The sequence below is a fragment of the Crocuta crocuta genome, unplaced genomic scaffold (genome assembly GCF_008692635.1).
Source record: "Crocuta crocuta isolate KB4526 unplaced genomic scaffold, BGI_CrCroc_1.0 scaffold143, whole genome shotgun sequence".
Lineage (NCBI taxonomy): Eukaryota > Metazoa > Chordata > Mammalia > Carnivora > Hyaenidae > Crocuta > Crocuta crocuta.
In genome coordinates this window covers 1,486,757-1,509,216 of record NW_027529175.1, presented here as the reverse complement: position 1 = coordinate 1,509,216, position 22,460 = coordinate 1,486,757, and the positions used below count along the sequence as shown (strand labels likewise).

Here is a 22,460-nt window from a genome sequence, read left to right as displayed (position 1 = left end):
ACTAAATTAGATGTAGAAGTGAATGGTTAGAATAAGTTGCAAACCTCAAAAATCACAATCATGGAGATTTAATATGTGGTATGCCTATGCAATTGCTACTTTTTTTTTTGCTGTGTACTCATGACAGCGATTTTGTAGTGTTTTCAGTAGAATAGATAATGCTATCTTGGTCAAAATATTTTTGTTCACTGGGGATGCAAAAGAATACACAGATGGATATGCTATCTGCTCTGGGTTGGTGCCTTACAAGTGAGAAATCTGATGAATTCTATTGTGCTTGATTACCAACATAAAGGAGAAGTATTCATAAAATGTGAATATGTATGCTACGTGGTCCAGTATACTCTTGACAGGAGAGAGCTTCCAGTTTGAGAAGTCCATGAAAATGTCTGGGTGGCTCAGTCGGTTAAACTTCCGACTTTGGCTCAGGTTATGATCTCACCGTTGATGAGTTCGAGCCTGGCGTGGGGCTCTGTGCTGACAGCTCAGAGCCTGGATGGAGCCTGCTTGGGATTCTGTGTCTCCTCTCTGCCCCTTCTTACCCCCGCCCTCACTTGGTCCTCTATTTCTCTCAAAAATAAACATGAGAAAACTCTCATCGTTGGTATTAAAAGGGTAAGCCTGCGGTACTGAAACTGACAGACACATGGATATGACATCCCAGTAGAGTTAAGTTGGAGTCCTGACGCGTGTCTCACAGTATAACCCAAGTTAGAGGTTGAAAGTGGCTTCTGTGGTTCTATGTAGTTTGAGTCTTCTCTTGACAACATGTAGGTGTTTCTTGAGTATTTTATGAAATACATTTACATAAATTAGCTTTTGTAATCCTTGCTACAGTGGAGTTGTATTAACTAACACTGTTACCTAAAGGAGAAAACCGAAAGGGTGAAATGACTTTACTAGTTGCTAACAAGGATGATGCCACCTGCACCTGATCACTTTGCTCTCCAGCTCCTTTTTGTTTTCCCACCACACCCCAGGACCAATCAACATTTCCTTTTGAAGAAAATGTGACTTTAAAAATACTATCGAGAGAAAATACGAGTTAACTGGCAGATAAATGGGAAGATTTGAGTCCCCATCTTGCCTGTTACTGGCCTGTCTTAACGAAAGGAAGGTGGCCATCTAGGCCTTCCCAAGTTCCCACGTTGAAGAACAACCAGTCAGGTCCCAGGAACGTGAAAGTACTTGGACGTGACCCAAGGGGTGAGTATGGGCTTTAGGACTGTCCTGCTACTCCGCGTGATTGGGCCAGCGCTTCTCTGCCCCGCCCATGAAGGCGCTGAGGGCCAATCAGAGCCAAGGGGCGTCCCCAGGCCCGCCTCCCGCCCCAATGGCTTCCGGCGGGGAGACAGGGTGCTCTCTAAGACCCGGAAGGGGTTGTTCCAGAGGAGGCGGGCCTAAGAAGGTGGAGCCTGTGACGCTCACGCTCCGGGCTCTGGCGCTTCTTTCCTCTCGTCTAGCTGCGCCGCCTGAGGGAGAAGTGTTGCTAGGTGTGCGGGGAGCCGCAGCAATGGCTTCAGTGCTGTCCTACGAAAGCCTTGTCCATGCTGTGGCCGGAGCAGTGGTGAGGCGGGGTCTTCACGCCCGGGCCACTGCGGGGTGTGGGGCTTCTCTGGGGCCAATCCCGGGACATGGCTGGGGGATGGGGATGAGAGGGAGAAGGGTGGGTTGGTATCTGCAGTTGTGACTGTGGGACAGAGAGCAATGAGGCATAGGCGAGAAGATGCTCGAACAGTTTGGGGTGAGGGCCAGCACACCCTCCGCCCCTGGCTGCCGCTTTGGTCTCAGAAAATACCTGGGATATAGACAGCGATTGTTCCACATAGCCACAGGGAGCTTGGAAGAAAGTAACTGCTGTTTTCTTTGCCTTCTGAAATTTAAAGGCCAACCGTCCCCCTTAAAGGCCACTGCACACACAAACTTTGTAAGATTTCTTGTGTTGGAGGAAAACGTAGGTGTGAGGCTGTTTCTTAGTCACATGCTTACCTGTATTCTATTTTCATACTCTTGTGGCAGAGAAGTCGAATATCTTTGGCCAATATCGGCAAAAGATAACTTTTTTTTTTTTTAAATCAAGAGATCAGGGTTGCTGTCCAAGTGTGGTTTATTATGAGTATGTGCTTGGTTCCTGGGTTTGTGGATGTCTCAGTTCTATTTGACACCACTCCCTTTTCCTTGAAACTTTCCACTCTTGGCTTAGGTTAACTTCCTCAGCTGGTTGTCCTCTTTTCCCACTGGCTGCCCTTTCTCATATCCGTTTTTAGCTGTCAGCATGCACCTTTAGCACTTGGAATCACTGGGACTCCAGAGGAATGTTAGCATCCTCTCCTTTCGCCTCTGCCACACTTTGCTGAGAGCTCTCGTTCTGTGCACACTAATGAGGATTGAGCCCCAGCTCCATCATTTGTTAGGTGACTTGTAAATTTCACTCTTCCTAATCTATAAAGTACGGGTATCGACACCTACCTCATAGACTTGTTTTTTGAGTTAGCTGACACAGTACTTCATGGAAGTGCCTGTTTTGTTTAATTAAACCAGAAGAGCCTTACAGCCAGTGCAAAGGTGCTGAAATGCAATCACGTGTGACATGCTCTAGGGTGGTCAGGGAAGCCTGTGTCTCTAGGGTGGAGGGAACAAACAGGCATAGGCTTCAGGGAACCAAATTGCCTGAGACTTTAACTCTGAGTGGGAAAGAGAGCTAACTGGTTATTGGAGGGTTTGAGCATCCAGCAACTTGCTGGTTTACATTTTAAACATGATCACCCTGGGCGCTCTGTTGAGAGTAGACTGTTAAGGGAGTAAAGGTAGGTGCAGGGAAATTGTCAGGGGGCTGTGACATCATTCCAGGCAAGAGATGATGGTGGCTCGGACCAGGATAGCAGCAGTGGAGGTAGTTAGCACTGATCATTAACCTGGAATATATTTATAAGATAGAGCCACCAGGGTTTGCTGGTGGATTGGATATGATGTGTAACAGAATGTGAGTTGGTTGGCCCCCAGAAGCTTTTGGCTTGAGCAACTGGAAGCATTTACATTTCCTGAGATGGTGAAGACTATACCCGAACAGGTTCTGAGACAAAGATTGGTTTTGGTTTTGGACTAGTTTTGTTTGAAATGTGCAAGAATAGTCACGAGACTAGATAAGTGCCTACTGAGAAAAGACTTAAAGACCGTGAGCATGCTAGCGTTAAGAGATTTAGGAAGTTAGATAGCACCAGCAAAGGAGATTAAGGAAGGGCCTGTCGGGTAGGAGGAAAACTCAGAGAATGTGATGTTCTGAAAGTCACATGAAGAAAAAGGTATAGATCAACTGGGTCATATAAAATGAGGAGTGAGAATTAACCACTGAACTTATTAACACGTTTATCAGTATGATAAATCCAGTGGTTAATTGACAAGACACATTTTGGTAGATGGTGGAGTGAATCTTTGGAGTGCATCTCAGGAAAAATGGGAAGATGTGGAATGTTTGTTTTCCTTTCTTTCAAAGAATGCCATTCATTCAGCACTTTCACTGAGTTCGTTCGTTCGTTCTTTCTTTCTTTTTTAATGTTTATTTTTGAGAGAGACAGAGTGTGGGTAGGGGAGGAGCAGAGAGAGAGGGAGACACAGAATCTCAGGTAGTCTCCAGGCTCTGAGCTGTCAGCACAGAGCCCGATGCAGGGCTCGAACTCCCGAACCATGAGATCATGACCTGAGCTGAAGTTGGATGCTCAACTCACCCAGGTGCCCCTCACTGAGTGCTTTCTATGTGTCATGTACTCTTCTAGGTGCTAGAAACATAGTGGAGAGCAATGTCTTTTTCTTCATGAAGATTGCATTCCAATGGCGAAGTCAGACAATAATTGAGTAAACAAAAAATAAATAAAATAATTTTAGATAGTGTTAAGTGCTATAAAAGAAATTAAGGGTTGGCAAGCTTTCTCTATAAGAAGGCGGATGGTAAATATTTTAGATTTTGGGTACAGTCTACTCAACACCGCCATGATAGTGTGAAAGCAGCCATTGACAATACGTAAATGAATGAGTAGTGCTGAGTTCCAGTAAAATCCTGTTTACAGAACCAGGCGTGATTGGATTTGGTTGTAGAGCCATAGTTCTCTGAGTCTTACTATAGAATGTGACTTCATGTAGAGGTGATATATCTCCATGTAACCTACCAAGACATTTCTTTTTTTTTTTTTAATCTCCTTGTTGCCTATTTTTCTCTTGTTAAAGTTCTTCTTGAAATTATGCACCCTAAGTTTGCTAGGGTTTTTCTTTTCCCTTGCTTTCCCTCAGGGTAGTAATGTTCCTAGCACATATCTGGGAAGTTGCATTGTGTTTTGTTATTTTTTTGAACTATCGTGCTGAAGAGTGTTCTCAAACTTTTATTTATTTTTTTGTAAATCCATATGTTAAGATTAAACATATAGTGCAGGCCCTACTTTCTTCTGATTGCTACCAAAGGAAAAAAATGTCACCACAGAAATGTCGCTACAGTTGATAAGAGAAATGGCATTGCCCTTTAGTGGTATAATATTGTGGTGGCTCATGTTTCATTAAATGTCCTCATAATAGTATTCAGCCAAACCTTTTAGATGATCAAGGAGAATCCGCTTAGCATAGTGGTAAGAGCACTTGACTGTTGGTGTGCCTAACTTGAGCCAGGCTGCCTGGGTTGGAATCCTGGCTCTGCCTCTCACAGCTCTGTGACTTCCCTAAAACTCCAAGCAAGCTGCCTGGAGTAGTTATTCTTCTCCCCAAAGGATTGTTGGTTCATTGCATAAGATTTTGATTTACAGCCTTTTTGAGTTGATATGTTTCATGTTTATTCACTTCCAAGTTCTACATTCTCACATCAAGTGTGATGTTCTGCATATACACACACATTTTAAAAATTAAAATAAATTAGTGATTTTTAAGTGATTTGTGGCACACTTTGGGGTAATTGCAGGTAATTTGGAGTATTTGAAAATTAGAATTGTTGGGGTGCCTGGGTGGTTCATTGGTTGAGCATCCGACTCTTGATCTCAGGTCTGGATCTCAGGGTCGTGGGTTTGAGTCCCATACTGGGAGTGGAGCCTACTTAAAAAAATAAAATAAAATTAGAATTGTACTATTTCAGGAGGACGCTATAGCTCTGATTGATGACTATTATATGATACAATTAGTGGTCTCATTCATAAACGTTTCTAAAAATTGTGAGTATAATTAGATTCATAATTTTATGTTTGGTTCTTAGATTAGCTTTGAAAAATAGATTTTATTTGAAGAAATGTGGATTTGTAATTAAGAGAAATTTTATTAACCTACAGTTTGAAGAGGGAAATTGCTTAGAATTGCCCAAGTGAGGTTTAGACACTGAAGCAGACTTCAGAATTGTAATGCTAGTAATTAATCAGGGCACTTCTTTTTTTTCCTGTAGTTAATTTTAATTTTTTAATTGCATAATTTATGTTAAAATTTTTTTTTAACGTTTATTCATTTTTTTGAGAGACAGAGACTGAGCAAGGGAGGGGCAGAGAGAGAGACATACACACAGAATCCAAAGCAGGCTCCATGCTCCGAGCCATCAGCACAGAGCCCTAGGCAGCACGAATCAGGAGATCACGATCTGAGCTGAAGTGGGCCGCATAACCAGCTGAGCCACCAAGGCCCCTGTGTAATTTATATTTTAAAAGAATCACATTTTATTGAGTAAATGCTGACTATTAAAAAATTCAGATCATACAGAAATATAAAAGATCCCTCCTCCTTTCTCCTTCCACTTTACCTTTTATTGCTTTGTAACTCAGAGCCCATTCACACTTATCTTTAGAACTGTGTAAGAAGGCATATTCGAAACATTTTTCTCTGGTTGGTATCAGAAGATAAAATTAGTTGACTGTGCAGCTCAACACTTAATATTACACTTTACGTTTTACCACATGGACTCAATTCCTACCTTTTAGAAGTAGAAACCGAGTAGAGGAAATTTTTGATTCACTGTACAAGGCCTTCTAAATATAAAGGTCAGTGAAAGAGTTCCTGTCCTCAAGAAGCTCTTCTTAAGTGTATAGTAGAGGTACTACATGGCCCCTGGTAGTACCAGGGGAGAAGTGGTGGGCTGCATCTGTGAACGTGATGGGAAGTCCCCAAGCTTGGGGTATTTAGACGCAGTCTTGAAGGAAGAGTGGGAGTTTGCTAGGCAAAATGAAATAGGAGGGTGGTAAGAGACTTTTAGAACAAAAACAAAAAAAAACATGTTCAAAGGTCCTCATGTATAAATCAGCATTCGGGGAAGTTCGAGTTCTGTTTCTTCAAGTTTTCCTCATTCTGTTTTCTCTGTGTTTATATACAAATAAGCATTTACAAATAAATTTTTTGTTGTTTATATAACTGATATTATAGAGTTTCATATCCTGGGCTTTGGGGTATGTTTGTTTCAGGATATAAAGCATTTCCCCATATGTATCAGGGGTCTCTGGTTGCACACTGGAGAAACAGACTTTGAGTGTTTTAACAAAAAGGAAGTTTATTGGCAGGCTTTTTAGGAGCTCCCAGGATTGGCAGGGAAGGCTGAAGACTTGAAGTAGGAAAGAACCAACATGCTCCAAAAAGATTTCTAAACCGGTCCCTGGAGAGTGTGGGGCGACCACTGGGATCAGTGGATTATGTCCCTCTACAGCATTCTCAAGATTTAAAGTCATGGGAAAATCCCAGTTAGTCTTGCTCAAGCCCATGTGCCTAGTCCTTGACTGTAACAGGTGGGGAAAGGAAGTGTCCAGCAAAAGGAACCTTCAGAGGCTCCTCAGCAGGTGTGGTTGAGGGTGGGCATCTGAATTTACCACCCTACCCAGATTGTACACAGTGGGAAGAGGTAAAGAAAATCAGGCTGCCCTTAGGAAAAGGAAATGATGCTTTGTGGCCCAAAACATCAGATATCCACCATATCATGTCATTTGAAAAGACTTCAAAAAGCATTGTTTTGTTTAATATGGAATATTCTGTCATGTAAGTGTTCCACAATTTATTTATGGATATTTACCTCATATCTAATTTTTCACTGTGGTAAACGTTTGTACAATGTAAATGGTTTTTGGGTTTTTTTTGTTTTATTTTTAAATTTACATCCAAGTTAGTTAGCATATAGTGCAGAAATGATTTCCGGATTAGATTCCTTAATGTCCCTTAGGCATTTAGCCCATCCCCCCTCCAGCAACCCTCTGTTTATTCTCTATATTTTAGAGTCTTTTATGTTTTGTCCCCCTCCCTGTTTTTATATTATTTTTGCTTCTCTTCCCTTAGGTTCATCTGTTTTGTATAAAAATTCCCCATATGAGTGAAGTCATATGATATTTGTCTTTCAGACTAATTTCGTTTAGCATAATATCCTCTAGTTCCATAGTTGCAGACAGCAAGATTTCATTCTTTTTGATTGATGAGTAATACTCCATTGTGTATATATACCACCTCTTCTTTATCCATTCATCTGTTGAGGGACATTCGGGCTCTTTCCATACTTTGGCTGTGTACAGTGTAAATGTTAATGTGGCCTCCCACAACCCTGTTATGAAGAATCTGTAGGTGTGCTTAGTTAAATGACTTCCCTAATGTCACTTGTTAATTTATAGATGAGAAACAAAAGCCTGGGTTTCTGGATTCAGTTTAGTTAACTCACATTCTAACTTGCAAAATGTTAGTAAGCTCACAGGGTTTTGTGAATATTAATAAAATAACGTAACTAAAACACCTCTGACACATACTAGGGCCCAATAAATGGAAGCTATTAGTCATTTTGTGCACAACTATGTTTTTTTTTTAGGTTTATTTATTTTGAGAGAGATTACATAGATACATGCACACAAGCAGCTGAGGGGTAGAGAGAACCCCAAGCAAGCTCCATGCTGTTAGCACAGAGCCTGACGCAGGGCTCCATCCACGAGCCGTGAGATCATGACCTGAGCTGAAATCCAGAGTTAGATGCTTAACCGGTTGAGCCACCCAGGCTCCCCCACAACTATGTTTTCTAATTTTCTGTGCATCCTACCTTGTTTGAGTTAGTTAATTTGATTTAATAATAATATATATTAGTATTTAGAATTCCTGAACTTTTTTTTTCTTAAGATTTTTTATTTAAAGTAATCTCTAGAGATCACGACCTGTTTTGGGGCTCAAACTCACAAATCATGAGATCATGACCTGAGACGAAGTCGGATGCTTAACCAACTGAGCCACCCAGATGCCCCAGAAAAGATAATTTTTGTATATATTTTACCTATAATAATGATTGAAGTACAAGAAATTCACATTGTTAGTGTAAGAGCTGCTATTATTTACAGTCTGGGGACATGATAATCTTCCTTTTTACTAAAAATATAATTGAAAGCATAAATCACTCTTTAGCAGCACATGAAACAGCTGATGAAAACACCAGCAATAATACTGAGCCATAAGTTGAAGTCAGTATAGGCAAATGTGATGTTACCTCAGCATGGGTTTAATTAATTTTAAACTAATTTTAAGGGTATTTTAGTAAACAGTTATTTTAGTGAATCTAATGTGCTTCATTTTAATGTATTACTGTGATATAAAAGACTGATTAAAACAGAAAACTACTGCTGAGAAATGTATTAATGCTTTTGAAATAATTTACCTATGAAAGCATATTTTCTTAAATAAGTGGTTTATTTTTGTTTGCTTGTTTGTTTTGTTATACAATAAGAATAAAAACTTTTGTACAGTTAGGAAAATTTAAAAAAATAAATAAATAAATAAAGTAATCTCTACACCCAACATGGGGCTTGCACTTGCATCCCTAAGATCAAGAGTCACATGCTCTACCAACTGAGCCGGCCAGGCGCCCCTAGAATTCACTAACTTTTTTTTTTTAATTTTTTAAAGTTTATTTTTTGAGAGAGAGAGAGCATGAGCAGAGGAGGGGCAGAGAGAGAGGGAGAGACAGAATCCAAAGCAGGCTCCAGGCTCTGAGCTGTCAGCACAGAGCCTGACGCAGGGCTCGAACTCCTAGACTGTGAGATCATGACCTGAGCCGAACTCAGTCGCTTAACCGACTGAGCCAGCCAGGCTCTGCTAGAATTCCCTAACTTCTTAAACCCCTCTCACATTTATTAACAACCCCAGAGAGGCATTGTAATAAGTGGTTAAAAGTGTGGACTGCAGGGGCGCCTGGGTGGCTCAGTCGGTTGAGCGTCTGACTGGCTCAGATCATGATCTTGTTCACAGGTTTGAGCCCTGCGTCAGGCCCTGTGCTGACAACTCAGAGCCTGGAGCCTGCTTCAGATTCTGTGTCTCCTTCTTTATCTGCCCCTCCCCTGCTCATGCTCACTCTCAAAATAAATGTTAAAGAAAAAAAAATTTTTTTAAAGTATGGACTCTGAAACCAGACTGCCTGAGTTCAGACTCCAGGTCTGCCACATACCATCTGTGTGACTTTGGGCATGTCTCTCAATCTCTTTTTGCCTCAGTTTTCTCATCTATAGAAAGGGGAAAATAATAATACCCACCTCGTAGGGTTGTTTCTGAGGCTTTTGAACAAGTATCTTTATTCTGTTACAGAGACAGGAAAATGGAAAGAGGAATGTTAAATGACTTGGCTAGGGTTACCAATGAATTGGTCGTTTAGACAGAAGGCCAAAATCCAGGCCTTTTCTCTCTGCTATGCCTGGCTGCGTTCTCTTCCACACTTCTTGTCTCATTGCTTTATATTTTTTTAATGTTTTATTTATTTCTGAGAGAGAGAGACAGCGTGAGCAGGGGAGGGTCAGAGAGAGAGGGAGAGACAGAATCTGAAGCAGGCTCCAGGCTCTAAGCTAGCTGTCAGCACAGCTTGACACAGCACAGCTTGAACCCACGAACCGTGAGATCATGGCCTGAGCCGAAGTTGGATGCTTAACCGACTGAGCCACCCAGGCACCTCATTACTTGTCTCATTCCTTTGTGTATTTCAAAACCAGGTTAGATTATCAGAAAACAAGTGACATTGAATATTAAGTATACACATGTATAACCAAACTAGAGGAAATAGGACACTGATTGTTTACTGGGAGTACTTTTTTTAATGTTTTATTTTAGTTTGGGGAGAGGGAGTGTGAGCAGGGGAGAGACAGAAAGAAAAGGGGACAGAGGATCCAAAGCAGGCTCTGTGCTCACAGCAGAGAGCCCAGTGTGTGGCTCAAATCCACAAACCCTGAGATCATGACCTGAGCTAAAATTGGATGCTTAACACAATGAGCTACCCAGACGCCCCTTATTGGGAGTACTTTAAACCACAGTTCTAACAATTTGCATGTTCAGTTCTCTTTGAAAGGGTTTAATTTTCCACAGATGATTCATTCAGACCCAGACTTTAATTCTAGTTGCTCAGATTCCCATAGAATTAACTTAGGTTGGTATGTCTCTGAGGGTATTAGTTACTTTGGTTTAAAAACCTCAAAAGGAGATTATTAGAGAAAGTCATTATTGTATTATCTTTATTTCGTAGCTTGCTGTTTTATTTCATTTAAGCTTCTGCTAAATGATGATCAAATAATTATATATAGTGTTTAGTCTTTAAGACTTCATTGCCTCACTACCCACCATCCCAAATATATCTTGATTTCTTAGTAAACTTTTTTTAAGACTTAGTTTTATTTTATTTTATTTTTTTTAATTTTTTTTTAATTTATTTCTAGGAGAGAGAGAGAGACAGCGTGAACAGGGAGGGTCAGAGAGGGAGGGAGTCACAGACTGAAACAGGCTCCAGGCTCTGAGCTGGCAGTCAGCACAGAGCCTGACGCGGGGCTCGAACCCATGAACCGCGAGATCATGACCTAAGCGAAAGTCGGATGCTTAACCGACTAAGCCACCCAGGCGCCCCTTTAAGACTTAATTTTAGAGCAGTTTTAGGTTCGTAGCAAAATTGAGAAGACGTAGAGATTTCCCATATACCCCCAGCCCTCACACATGCATGTCCTCCCTATTATTAACATCCCGGAATAGAGTGGTACATTTGTTACAATTGATAAACCTACTTTGACACATCATTGTCACCGAAAGACCATAGTGTATATTAGTGTATGTTCACTCTTGATGTACATTCTGTGGGTTTGACAAATGTCTAATGACATAAAACCAACATGATGGTATCATATATAGCACTTTCACTGCCCTAAAAATCTTATGTGCTCTGCCTGTTCATCCCTCCTGAACCCTCCCTGAATAAATTTTTCAGCCAACAGGGTCATTTCATTTCAGTTCTCCTAATCTTAAAGGTTCTTATGCCAACTTTATTGAAATTATTTTTCTAACTTTGCTTCTTTATGCTTGAATCAGAAAAAAGTTAAATAAAGGAAATTGTATTGTCCTACATACAGTAGTTTATAACTTAATTTTTTTAAATAAATGCGGTATAAATGCTGAAAAAAGATTTTGGAGTAAAAATTATCTGTGTCATCTTGGGTCATTTATGTTTTCTTCTGGACCTGAGTTTTCTGAGCTATAAAATGGGGTCAATAGTACTTCACTTACTGGGGTTTCCTGAGAAGTAAATGTGATAACACTTGTAGAGCACCTAGTGCAGTGTCTGGAAAAGTGTAGTAAGGCCATAATTTATTTATTTTTCAGATATATTCTAGCAAACATAAAGATAGTATTTGTACCCAGTTTCAGAAATTAAATAGGAATGAAATTTGTTCTCTCTTCATATGGCCAACTGTGTCCTTTCACTTGTAGCAGGTGATCTCATCTTTTATTCTCTAGATAAAATAGAGGCTACTTAAGATGAGCTTTCTCACTTTCCATTTTTTTCTAATTAAAGAATCAATTGCATTGTACCCATATGTCTTATATTCTGCTGGCCTCAGGAAAAACAGATGCATCCAGTCTCTGCTACCTTTGATCTTGACCCTCTCCACCTTACCCTATCCCCAGTTATCTTTTGAGACTTTGCTCCATTAATTTTCACCTCTTTACCGTGGCTTTAACCTCTGTCCAAAGGTTAGCCCTCAAACATGGTTAGCCCTGTCCTGTCATACCAGTCTGGTCTGGAGACTGTCTTTTCTTTCTTTCTTTCTTTTCTTTTCTTTTTTTTTCTTTTCTTTTCTTTTCTTTTCTTTTCTTTTCTTTTCTTTTCTTTTCTTTTCTTTCTCTTTCTTTCTTTCTCCTTCCTTTCTTCCTTCCTTCCTTCCTTCCTTCCTTCCTTCCTCTCTCTTTCTCCTTTCTCTCTTTCTCTCTCTCTCTCTCTCCTTTATAAACAAAGTTTTTTAAGTTTTATTTATTTTATTATTTTAAAAAAATTGTTAATGTTTATTTCTGAGAGAGAAAGAAAAAGAGACAAAGTGGGAACAGGCGAGGTGCAGAGAGAGAGAAGAGAGAGAGGGAGACACAGAATTTGGAGCAGGCTCTAGGCTGTCAGCTCTGTGCTGACAGGGCTTGAACCATGAACCTGCAAGATCATGACCTGAGCCGAAGTCAGACACTCAACTGATTGAGCCACCCAGGTGCCCCTAGTTTATTTATTTTTTGAGAGAGAGAGAGAGAACAGGGGAGGTGCAGAGAGAGAGGGAGACAGAGAATCTCAAGCAGGCTCCATGCTGTCAGCACAGAGCCTGATGTGGGTCTCAGTCTTACGAATTGTGAGGTCATGACCTGAGCTGAAATCAAGAGTTAGATGCTTAACTAACTGAGCCACCTAGGTGCCCCCTTCTTTTTTTTTTTTTAAGTTTATTTTTTTATTTTGAGAGAGAATATGTGCACAAGCGTGTGAGCAGGGGAGAGGCAGAATCCTCTGCATAACCCTGTGCAGAATCCTCTGCATGGGTTCATCCCAAGCAGGCTCTGCACTGTCAGTATGGAGACTCACGAATCATGAGGTTGACCTGAGCTAAATTCAAGAGTAGAAGGTTTAACCAACTGAGCCACCCAGGCTCCCAGAGACTGCCTTTTTCTTAGCTGCTGCTGGTTCTCCTAAGTTTACTTAAAGGATATTCTGTACTTACTGCCTCTCCTCCTTATCCAGTCTAACCACTGAAACTACTTTTCCAGAGGCCATCACTGACTTCCTAATGGCTTAGTCCACTGACTTTTTTCATTCTTAGTTGATTGGACTTTTTAGAATTATTTTACACTGTACACTCTCCTACTTTCTTGAGGTGTCATCTGAAAGAGTAGTTAATCTTTCTTTTTTTTTAGTAAAATTACAGTTCTTTTGGAAGGGACTTCAGTAACCATTACTAATTTTAGGGTCCTGATTAATATTGAGTCCTACTGCTAAAAGGTGCTATAGAAAGGATATAAGAATCAACATTTGTTGAGTGCCCATTATGTACCTGGAATGATGCTAAGTGCTTTTTATAAATTATTTCTCACTTCTCACAGCAATGCTTGATTGTTAGGTATTGGCCCTAAAATTACAGATGAGGAAATTGAAGCATGATGATTTGAAGTTACTTATATAGCATGTACTATAACTGGGACCTGAACATAGGTTTGTTTTATTCCAAAGCTCATGCTTTTTTCTATAAGACACTTAGGTGCATTCATTATCTATTGGGCCTTTTGTTTAACTTGCATATCTCTCTATGTATAGGTATGAGAGTTAGCTTGATTGCTTTATCAAGAGAAGGACTTACATTAACTCTGATTAGGTAAATAACATTTTTTAATATAAAAACCACAGTGAGTAGCTTTCAATCTTTGGAATTTCATTAGCTTGAGATCCACCACTGAATGTATCTGCCACTAATGTATTTTAGTTGTTTTTCTTTCTAAAATAGCCCTTTTATCAAATAATGCCATGTACTCCCTCAGGGGATGCTGTACACTGATTTCAGTAGTGCTGTGACTCAACCACCATTTCTAGACTCCTCTCTGGAAATTGACTTTGGAACTGGCATTACATTTTTTGACTATTTTTCATCCTTCAGGGGTGAATTAACATTTTGGAAACGGTTGAATTTTGTGACTTGGTTGGAGAGCTAACCCAAACATTATTGTACTTTAAAGGCATAATGCTCTATTTCTATGTTTGTGTGTGTCCCTGTCTGTTATTCCCATAAGACTGTACGTGCTTAGGGGACCACATCTTGACCAAGTTTACCCTATCATCTAATTCTGACTTTTGTCTGTGGTGGTAGGTGTTTCAGCTTAACTGCATGTCTGTTTATGTTGGCCAAGTTAAAAAGTAGACTTTGGATGCTTATTGATCTTTTATAGGCAGGAGAGACATAGCCCAGAAAATGAATAAACCACTGTATTTTGGATATATAACCCGAAATGTAGATGCTGATACATTATTAAGGAGTCCAGGTTCCAACTATGGGACTGTTCACGACAGAGAGATACAAAAATGCCCTAAGCTGAAAATGAAAGCTTGCCATTTTTATCTCTAGCTATGATTTGTGTCCTTAAGCTGTAGTATGCTGTTACCAACTGCCTAAAGACTTTTTTTTTTCTTTTTGCTATTTAATTACTAATTCATTGTTAAGTTCCTGCCCTTGGGGTGCCCATAGTCTAATAAAGAAGACAAACTCATTAACAACTAAATACAGAACAGTGATTGTTGTGTAATAGGATTTTGTACACAGGATGCACAATACCATTAGAAGCATCAAGTGAGAGAGTAGTTCAGTCATCATCTGAAACTCACTGTGTTCAAGACTGACCTAATAATTTCTTAAAACTACATCCCTCTTTTAACTTTCCTAATTCTGTCAATGGTATCTTCATTTCTTATGACTTTACCTTGTCTCTTGCAATTCATATCCAATAAATCAGAAAACCCTAATCTTTTAGGTCTTCTGGCAGATATCTCTTCTCCATTTTTTAAAGTTTATTTATTTGAGAGAGAGAGAGTGTGTGTATGCACAAAAGGGAGAGGGAGAGTGGGAGAGAGAGAGAGAGGGAATCCCAAGCAGCCTCTGCACCATAAGCCCCTGACACAGGGCTTGAACTCACAAACCGTGAGATCATGACCTGAGCTAAAGTCAAATACTTAACCGACTGAGCCACCCAGCTGCCCCTCCTTCTCCTTTTTTTTTTTTTTTTTTTTAACTGGTTCAAAGCCTTACTATTTTAAAACAGATGTACTTGGATAAAGCAGCGTTTGTATTTGTGTTCTGGTCTTTCAGATTGAGAGCTCTTGAGGTTACTTGGATGGCCTCCTAAAAGGCCTTTGGCATGTGTTTTAATGATATACCTGTGTAGAAAAGGTCTAAATTCAGATTTCTGGCTTCTTTCCTTCTTGATTTTATCATTTTCCTAATTTTCATATCAGGGTAAAATGGTACTATTTTCTGTCTGTTTGATTTTCTTTTTAGTATTTGTTACTCTACTAAATTTTATAAAATTTTTGGAGGCAAGGTATTAAGTAGAAAAATATTTCTTAGTTCACTTGTTAAATATCCAGGGAACATAGAAGAGTGGTGTTAGATGCTATGTAGTAATAGATTTGAAATGTTAATATGTTACCAACCTGCCCTTACACAATTTTATCATGAAATAAGAACAAAATAGAATAAACAGCAAAGGAATAAACACATTCGCAAAGATATAAAAATATTATTTGCTAAGACTAGCAATAGTCCATTGTAAAATATTCAGAATGGGATTTCAGTTTCTAACTAAGGAGCTAATCAAAGCACCTCCTGAAAACTTCCCTTTATAATTAAAAAAAAAAAGCCTGTATAAAATATTTCTTAAAACAACATGAAAGCATTAATAAGGTAACAAGATAAGGAATTCTCAGACAAGAGGACCCAGAGGGAAGGAGAACATTTGTCTTACAGGAATTGATTAAGCAGGTAAACTTGAGCTTTAGATTTGTAGCTTTCAGAGATACAGAGAAGAGAAGGAACCCACCCAGTCTGCCTGTGGACAAGTTGTCCACTAGCAGATCACCTAGTTACCTGGATTCCCAACGGAATCTGCTATGGACATAAATGAAAATAATCTTACTCCTCCCCAGAAATATCAGCTATCTCCAACCTTGGCACTGTTTTGAGTAGGGAAATCACCACTGAAATTTCCCTCTTAGGTTGCAGCCTGAATTCTCACTACTTGCATGAGTTGAAAACCTGAACCCAATAATTGAACTTGGAGTGATTCGGGTATGTGGGACCCCAAAGTGCCTGGCAGAAATCCTTTCCAGAAGTACTTTATGAGGTTTAAAAGAATGCCCCAAAATAAAATTCTAAGGGAAATGAGCAGTTCAATCCAAACTAACTAAACACAGAGAAACAAGGCATTGTGAGCAAGAATATTAGCAGACAGCAACAACAATCAGAAAATGGAGTTTTCAGTCACAATCTAAGCTATTTAATGTGTATAAGAAAAAGAAAGACTACCAAATATGTGTGAGGGAACAAGACACTAAGATTGGCTAAGCATACATGAAAGTTAACCAAACAGAATATCTAGAAATGAAAAATAAAATAACTGAAATTTGAGAGTGGAGGCATGATAGTCATGGGAACACTGAATACTTATTTAAGCAAAAATCACAGTTCTCAGAAGGATGGGAGACAAAAGCAGAGGAGAATAGAACAGAGCTAAAATCTTACCCTCCATAATATGAGATAAATAAGGTCTGAAATTGATTAATCAAGACATTGGGATACTTTTTCATTATATGGAGATAGGTAAATTTCAAAAGAAACCGCTAAATGATGCTAAAATAATTGCCTGTGGGAAAGAAGATTGGGTGAAATGTAGAAGAGTGGGCAGGAACTACTGTATTTAGCCATTTATATTACATGATTTTTGAAAAACTATGTGCATGCTTTTGATCAAATAAAAAATTAAAGGTAAGATGATTAGTGCATAGCTGTAAATTGATAGGTTGAAGCTGAGTGAGAGGTTTATCAATAAATAAAAACAGGTTTCTCAGTATATTAGACACAACTGAAGATAGAACTAGTGAGCTAAAGGGTAGCTGACCCCTGATTCTCATTTGCAGTGGTTGTAGTACGTATTTTCAGTGTTTTCTTCACTTTGCTGAGAGAAGCTAATATCCCTAGAATGCTATATCCAGTGGAAATCTTTAAAACATAATGTGAAATAAAGACATTTTGAAACCATAAAAATAGTTTGCCACTAGCAAGATCCTCATGAGAAGAAATTCTAAAGGATGTTGTTCATGCACAAGGCTGGTGATGCTAGATGGAAAGTAGAGGAGATGAAAGAAGGGATGAAGAGTAGAAAAAGTAAAATATTGTGCATGTCTAAATCTGAACAACTTTGACTACCAAATGATAAAACAGGTTAATTCATTGTTTTGTGGACATTAAAAAAGAAGCAAAAGATGGAGCGCCTGGGTGGCTCAGTCGGTTAAGCGTCCAATTTCAGCTCAGGTCATGATCTCATGGTTTGTGGGTTCGAGCCCCGCGTCGGGCTCTGTGCTGACAGCTAGCTCAGAGCCTGGAGCCTGTCTTCAAATTCTGTATCTCCCTCTCTTCCTGACCCTCCCCTGCTCATGCTGTCTCTATTTCTCTCTCAAACATAAATAAAAAAACACTTAAAAAAAAAAAAAAAGAAGTACAAGAAGTTAGAATTAAAGTAGATAACAGTAGCCTGAAGGTGGGTGGGAGTAAATGGAATTAAATGTCTATTTGGGAGGAGGATAAACATATTAAATGTTTTTAGCATAGATAAGTTAGGAATTTTTGTTGTGTTGTAATTACTGGATAGCTGGTAAAATTTTATACACACACCTACCTCTCCAGAGGGAAGAAAAAAGAAAACGGGAAAAAAAAGCCCTGTAGTCAAATAAAGCAGGAAAGGGCAGAAAAAGCAAGAGAACACAAGATACCAGTTTTATTTTTTTAAGTTTATTTATTTATTTATTTATTTTGGAAGAGGGGGGAGGGGCAGAGAGGTAGAAGGAGAAGGAGAGAATCCCAAGCAGGGTTCTCTATTATGTCAGCGCAGAGCCCATTCATTGCAGGGCTCCATCTCAACGAACCCTGAAATCATTACCTGAGCTGAAACCAAGAGTCAAATGCTTAACCCACTGAGCCACGTAGGCGCCCCTAAGATGCCAGCTTTAAATCCAAATGTCAATGAATTCAATCCTTTGGTTAAAAGAGAATATACTAGATTGGTTTTTAAGAAGGAAAAATGCATTTTATAAAAGATATGTTTTACAAAAAAAAAAAAGATGCAGAAAGTTTAAAGGTAAAAATGTAAGAATAGACCTATCAGACAAATACTAACCAGATGAGAGCTATTAACGGCAAACAAAATAGACTTTATAGTAATGGCTTCATTGAGAAAAACAAAGCTCAGTATGTCAGAAAAAATAAAGCAATTTTAAGTTTGTGTTCATCTAATGACAGTCTCAAAATGTTTAAAGCAAAAATTTAAGAATATACTAATTCATAATCAAAATGGAAGATATCAATATATCTCTCAGTAATTGACAGAACAGGTGAGGGGGGCTATAAAAATATAAAGGATTGAATAATGTATTTAACAAACTTGACCTAATAGACATTCAGAACAGTGTACCCAACAACTGCAGAATACATACTCTGTTTAAGCCAAACATGAAAAACATGAAAAAGTTATCAAAACTGACCATTTACTTGGTTGTAAAATAAAACTTAGGTCTTGAAAAAGTGTTGAAATAGTACAGAGTGAGTTCTTAAACCATAGTGCAATAAGTAGCAAACAACAACAAAAAGATAACGTAAAACAAAAAGCATATATATTTGGAAATTAAACACATTTCTGAAAGATCTATGGGTTAAAGAAATCATATGGAAATAAAATATTTAGAACTGAGTGATAATGCAGATAGTGTATATTGAAACTTTTAGGTACACTGAAAAATATAAAGAATCATTGAAAACATTAAATAATAAGTGGGAAGACATCCCATGTTCATTGATTGGAAGACAATATTGTTAAGATGACAATAGTCCCCCAAAGAATCTATAATAATTAAGTGTAATCCCTATCAAAATTCCAATTTGCTGGGGCGCCTGAGTGGCTCAGTCAGTTAAGCATCCAACTTCGGCTCAGGTCATGATCTCAGGATTCATGGGTTCGAGCCCCGTGTTAGGCTCTGTGCTGACAGCTAGCTCAGAGCCTGGAGCCTGTCTTTGGATTCTGTGTCTCCCTCTCTCTGACTCTCCCCTGCTCGCTCGCTTGCTCTCTCTCTCTCTTAAAAATAAATAAAAAACATTAAAAAAATTAAAAAACAAAATTCCAATTTGCTTTTTTATAGAAATTGATAAGCTGGTCCTAAAATTCATATGAAAATGCAAAGGACCCAGAATAGTCAAAATAATCTTGAAAAAGAAGAACAAAGTTGAAGGATTCATATTTCCCACTTTCAAAACCTAGTACAGAGCTACAGTATACAGTAGTCTGGTACGGGCATAAAGGTAGATAGATCAATGAATAGGGACCGAAGAACTAAGGAGAATAGGGTGTGTGTCCCTCAACGGGCCTCCATCCAAGGGAATAGGTTCAGAGATAGGAACCTGTTGAGATTTAATAGATCCCGACTAATGGAACTGTGTTTGTGCTCCGGGGCTGGGGCTGCTTTATAGCACTGGGGTTAGTTTCAGCTTCAGTAAAGACAAAAACCCTCAATTTTTGTTCAGTTGAGTTTTGGCAAGAATGTCAAGATATATCAATAAGTAGTCTCTTTAGTAAATGTTGCAGGCACAACTGGATACCCACATGCAGAAGAAGGAAGTTGAACCTCTGCTTCACACCATACACAAAATTAACTCAAAATAAACCACAGACCTAATGTAAGAGCTAAAACTACAAAACTCTTAGATGAAAACATAAATCTTTATGACCTTGGATTAGGCAATGGTTTATTAGGTATGACACCAAAAGCACAAGTAATTAAAAAATATATATATGTAAATTAGACTTTGTTCAAATTAAAAACTTTTTGTGTTTCAATGACCCCATTAAGAGGGACGTTGGTTGAACATCCGACTTTGGCTCAGGTAATGATCTTGTGTTTGTGGGTTTGAGCCCCGCATCGGGCACTGTGCTAACAGCTCAAAGCCTGATGTCTGCTTTGGATTCTGTCCCTCCCCTGTTTGTGCTCTGTCTCTCAAAAAATAAAATGTTTAAAAAATGAAAGAAAAAAAAAGACCCCATCAAGAAAGTAAAGACAACAGAATAGGAGAACATATTTATAAATCCTCTATCTGTTAAGGGTCTCCTATCCAGAATATATAAAGACTCCTCAATATTATTGCACCTCAATAATAGGCAAATAACCCAATTAAAAGATAGACAAAGGATTTGAATAGCCATTTCTCCAGTGAAGATATACAAGTGGCCAATACATACATGAAGAGATGCTTGACACTGTTAATTATCAGGAGAATTCAAATCAAAACCACAATGACATATTTCACACCCACCAGGAAGGCCATAATCAAAAGGACAGTTAATAACAATTGGTAACAAATTTGTGGTGAAGTTGGAGACCTTATATTTTGCTGGTGAGAATTTAAAATTGTGCAGCCATTGTGGAAAACAATTTGGTAGTTCCTCAAAATGTTAAGTAATTACCGAATGACCCAGCACTTCTACTTCTAGAAAATTGAAAACCTATATTCCAAAAATTTGTACACAAATGTTTATAGCAACATTATCCATAAGGCAGAAAAGTGGAAGCAACCCAAATGCATCAGTTTGATGAATGGGTAAACAAAATGTGATGTGTCCATGCAACAGAATACTATTCAGTCATAATACAGAATGCGATTCTAATTCTACAACATGGATGAGCCTTGAAAGAAGCCAGTCACAAAAGATCATGTTTTATTTGATTCCATTTATATGAACTATCCAGAATAGGCAAATAGAGACAGAAAGTAGATTAGTGGTTGTCAGGGTGTGGGAGAAGGAGAGAATGGAGAGTGTTTGCTAATGGGTACAGGTTTCCTTTTAGGGTAATTAAAATGGAGTTAGTGGTGATGATTGCACATCTGTGAGTATATTAAAAACCACTGAGTCATAAAGAAAAAAACCTATCAGACACAGCTAAAACACTTAGAAATGAATAGCCTCTAAATCAAGTTTGAGGGTCGCCTAGGTGGCTCAGTCGGTTAAGCGTCTGACTTTGGCTCATGATCTCATGATTTGTGGGTTCGTGCCCCACGTTGGGCTCTGTGCTGACAGCCAGCTCAGAGCCTGGAGCCTGCTTCAGATTCTGTGTCTCCCTCTCTGACCCTCTCCTGCTCAGTCTCTCTCTCTCAGAAATAAATAAAACATTAAAAAAAATTTTTTTTAATAAATCAAATTTGGAAAAGAAGAAAGACTTAAAATTAATGAAGTAGGCATCCATCTCAAGAGTTAGATAAAAATATCAAATTTAGGGGTGCCTGGGTGGCTCAATCAGGCATCTGACTTCGGCTCAGGTCGTGATCTCATGGTTTGTGAGTTCAAGCCTCACATAGGGCTCTCTGCTGTCAGTGCAGAGCCTTCTTCAGATCCTCTGTCCCCTCTCTGCTCCTCCCCTGCTTGTGCGCTCTCTCTATCAAAAATAAGAAAACATTTGAAAGTTTTAAAAAATATATCAAAATTAACCCAAAGAATGGAAAAGAGAGGCACCTGGGTGGCTCAGTTGGTTAGAGATTGGGATTCACTCTCTCCCTCTGTCTCTCTGCCCCTCCCCTACTCTCTCTCTCTCTCTCAAAATAAACATTAAAAAATAAAATAATTCTCTAACAAATGATTAGCTCTAAGATGTTAATTGTAGGCCATATATATTCTTCTTAGAGTTACTTGCCTTTTTTTTTTAATGTTTACTTTTTATTTTATTGAGGGAGAGAGGGGGAGAGAGAGAATTCCAGGCAGGCCCAGCATTGTCAACACAGAGCCGGACACAAGGCTCGCTCTCGGAAATTGTGAGATCATGACCGGAGCTGAAATCAAGAATCGGATGCTTAACTGACTAAGCCATTCAGGCACCCCGTATTGTGTACACTTTTATAAGTGGAAGAGAAGAGTCAAGTTGAAAATCATTTATGTCTTCACTGAAAAAAGGTTGAGAACAAGATAGAACCGTGAACAGTGAACTTGGGAGTCCGAGAGTTCTGGGTTCAGACTTAGCCTCTGTCACTCAGGCTTTGGGCAGACCTCTTCACCACCCTGGCTCAGACTCCTGAGTTCTCAGGTGACAGGACTCTACCACAAAGTGGTCCAGGTGCCACTGCTGTTTCGGAATTAATTTATTTCCCAAGACCTAATGGTTAAATGCCAGAGAGGCATGGTAGAAAGTTGTAACTAAAAATATTTCATTTTGGTGAGACACCAAAAAGGTTGTTTCTCTGGAAATGGATTCTTTTAAATTGTAATGAATGTCAGCAGTAGAACACCCACTCAGATGGTTAGAATTCTGTGGGACTCAAAATAATGGATTTATTTTTGTGCCTCTCTGGCACAACAGTATTGTACATTGTGGTTATCTTAGTATTTTGTGCCTTCTAATTTTATGTAAGTGAACAGACAGCCTTCTA

General features: G+C 39.0%; 1 protein-coding gene across 1 annotated transcript in view; it reads left to right on the top strand.

The window, feature by feature from the left end:
* Positions 1-1,400: 1,400 nt before the first annotated feature.
* SLC25A17 (solute carrier family 25 member 17) overlaps positions 1,401-22,460 on the top strand; it is a 46,230-nt gene continuing 25,170 nt past the window's right edge. Inside the window, exon 1 of the mRNA XM_077757848.1 lies at positions 1,401-1,567. Coding sequence (XP_077613974.1) covers positions 1,514-1,567 — 54 coding nt within the window. The 5' untranslated portion in view covers positions 1,401-1,513. The remainder of the gene's footprint in view (positions 1,568-22,460) is intronic.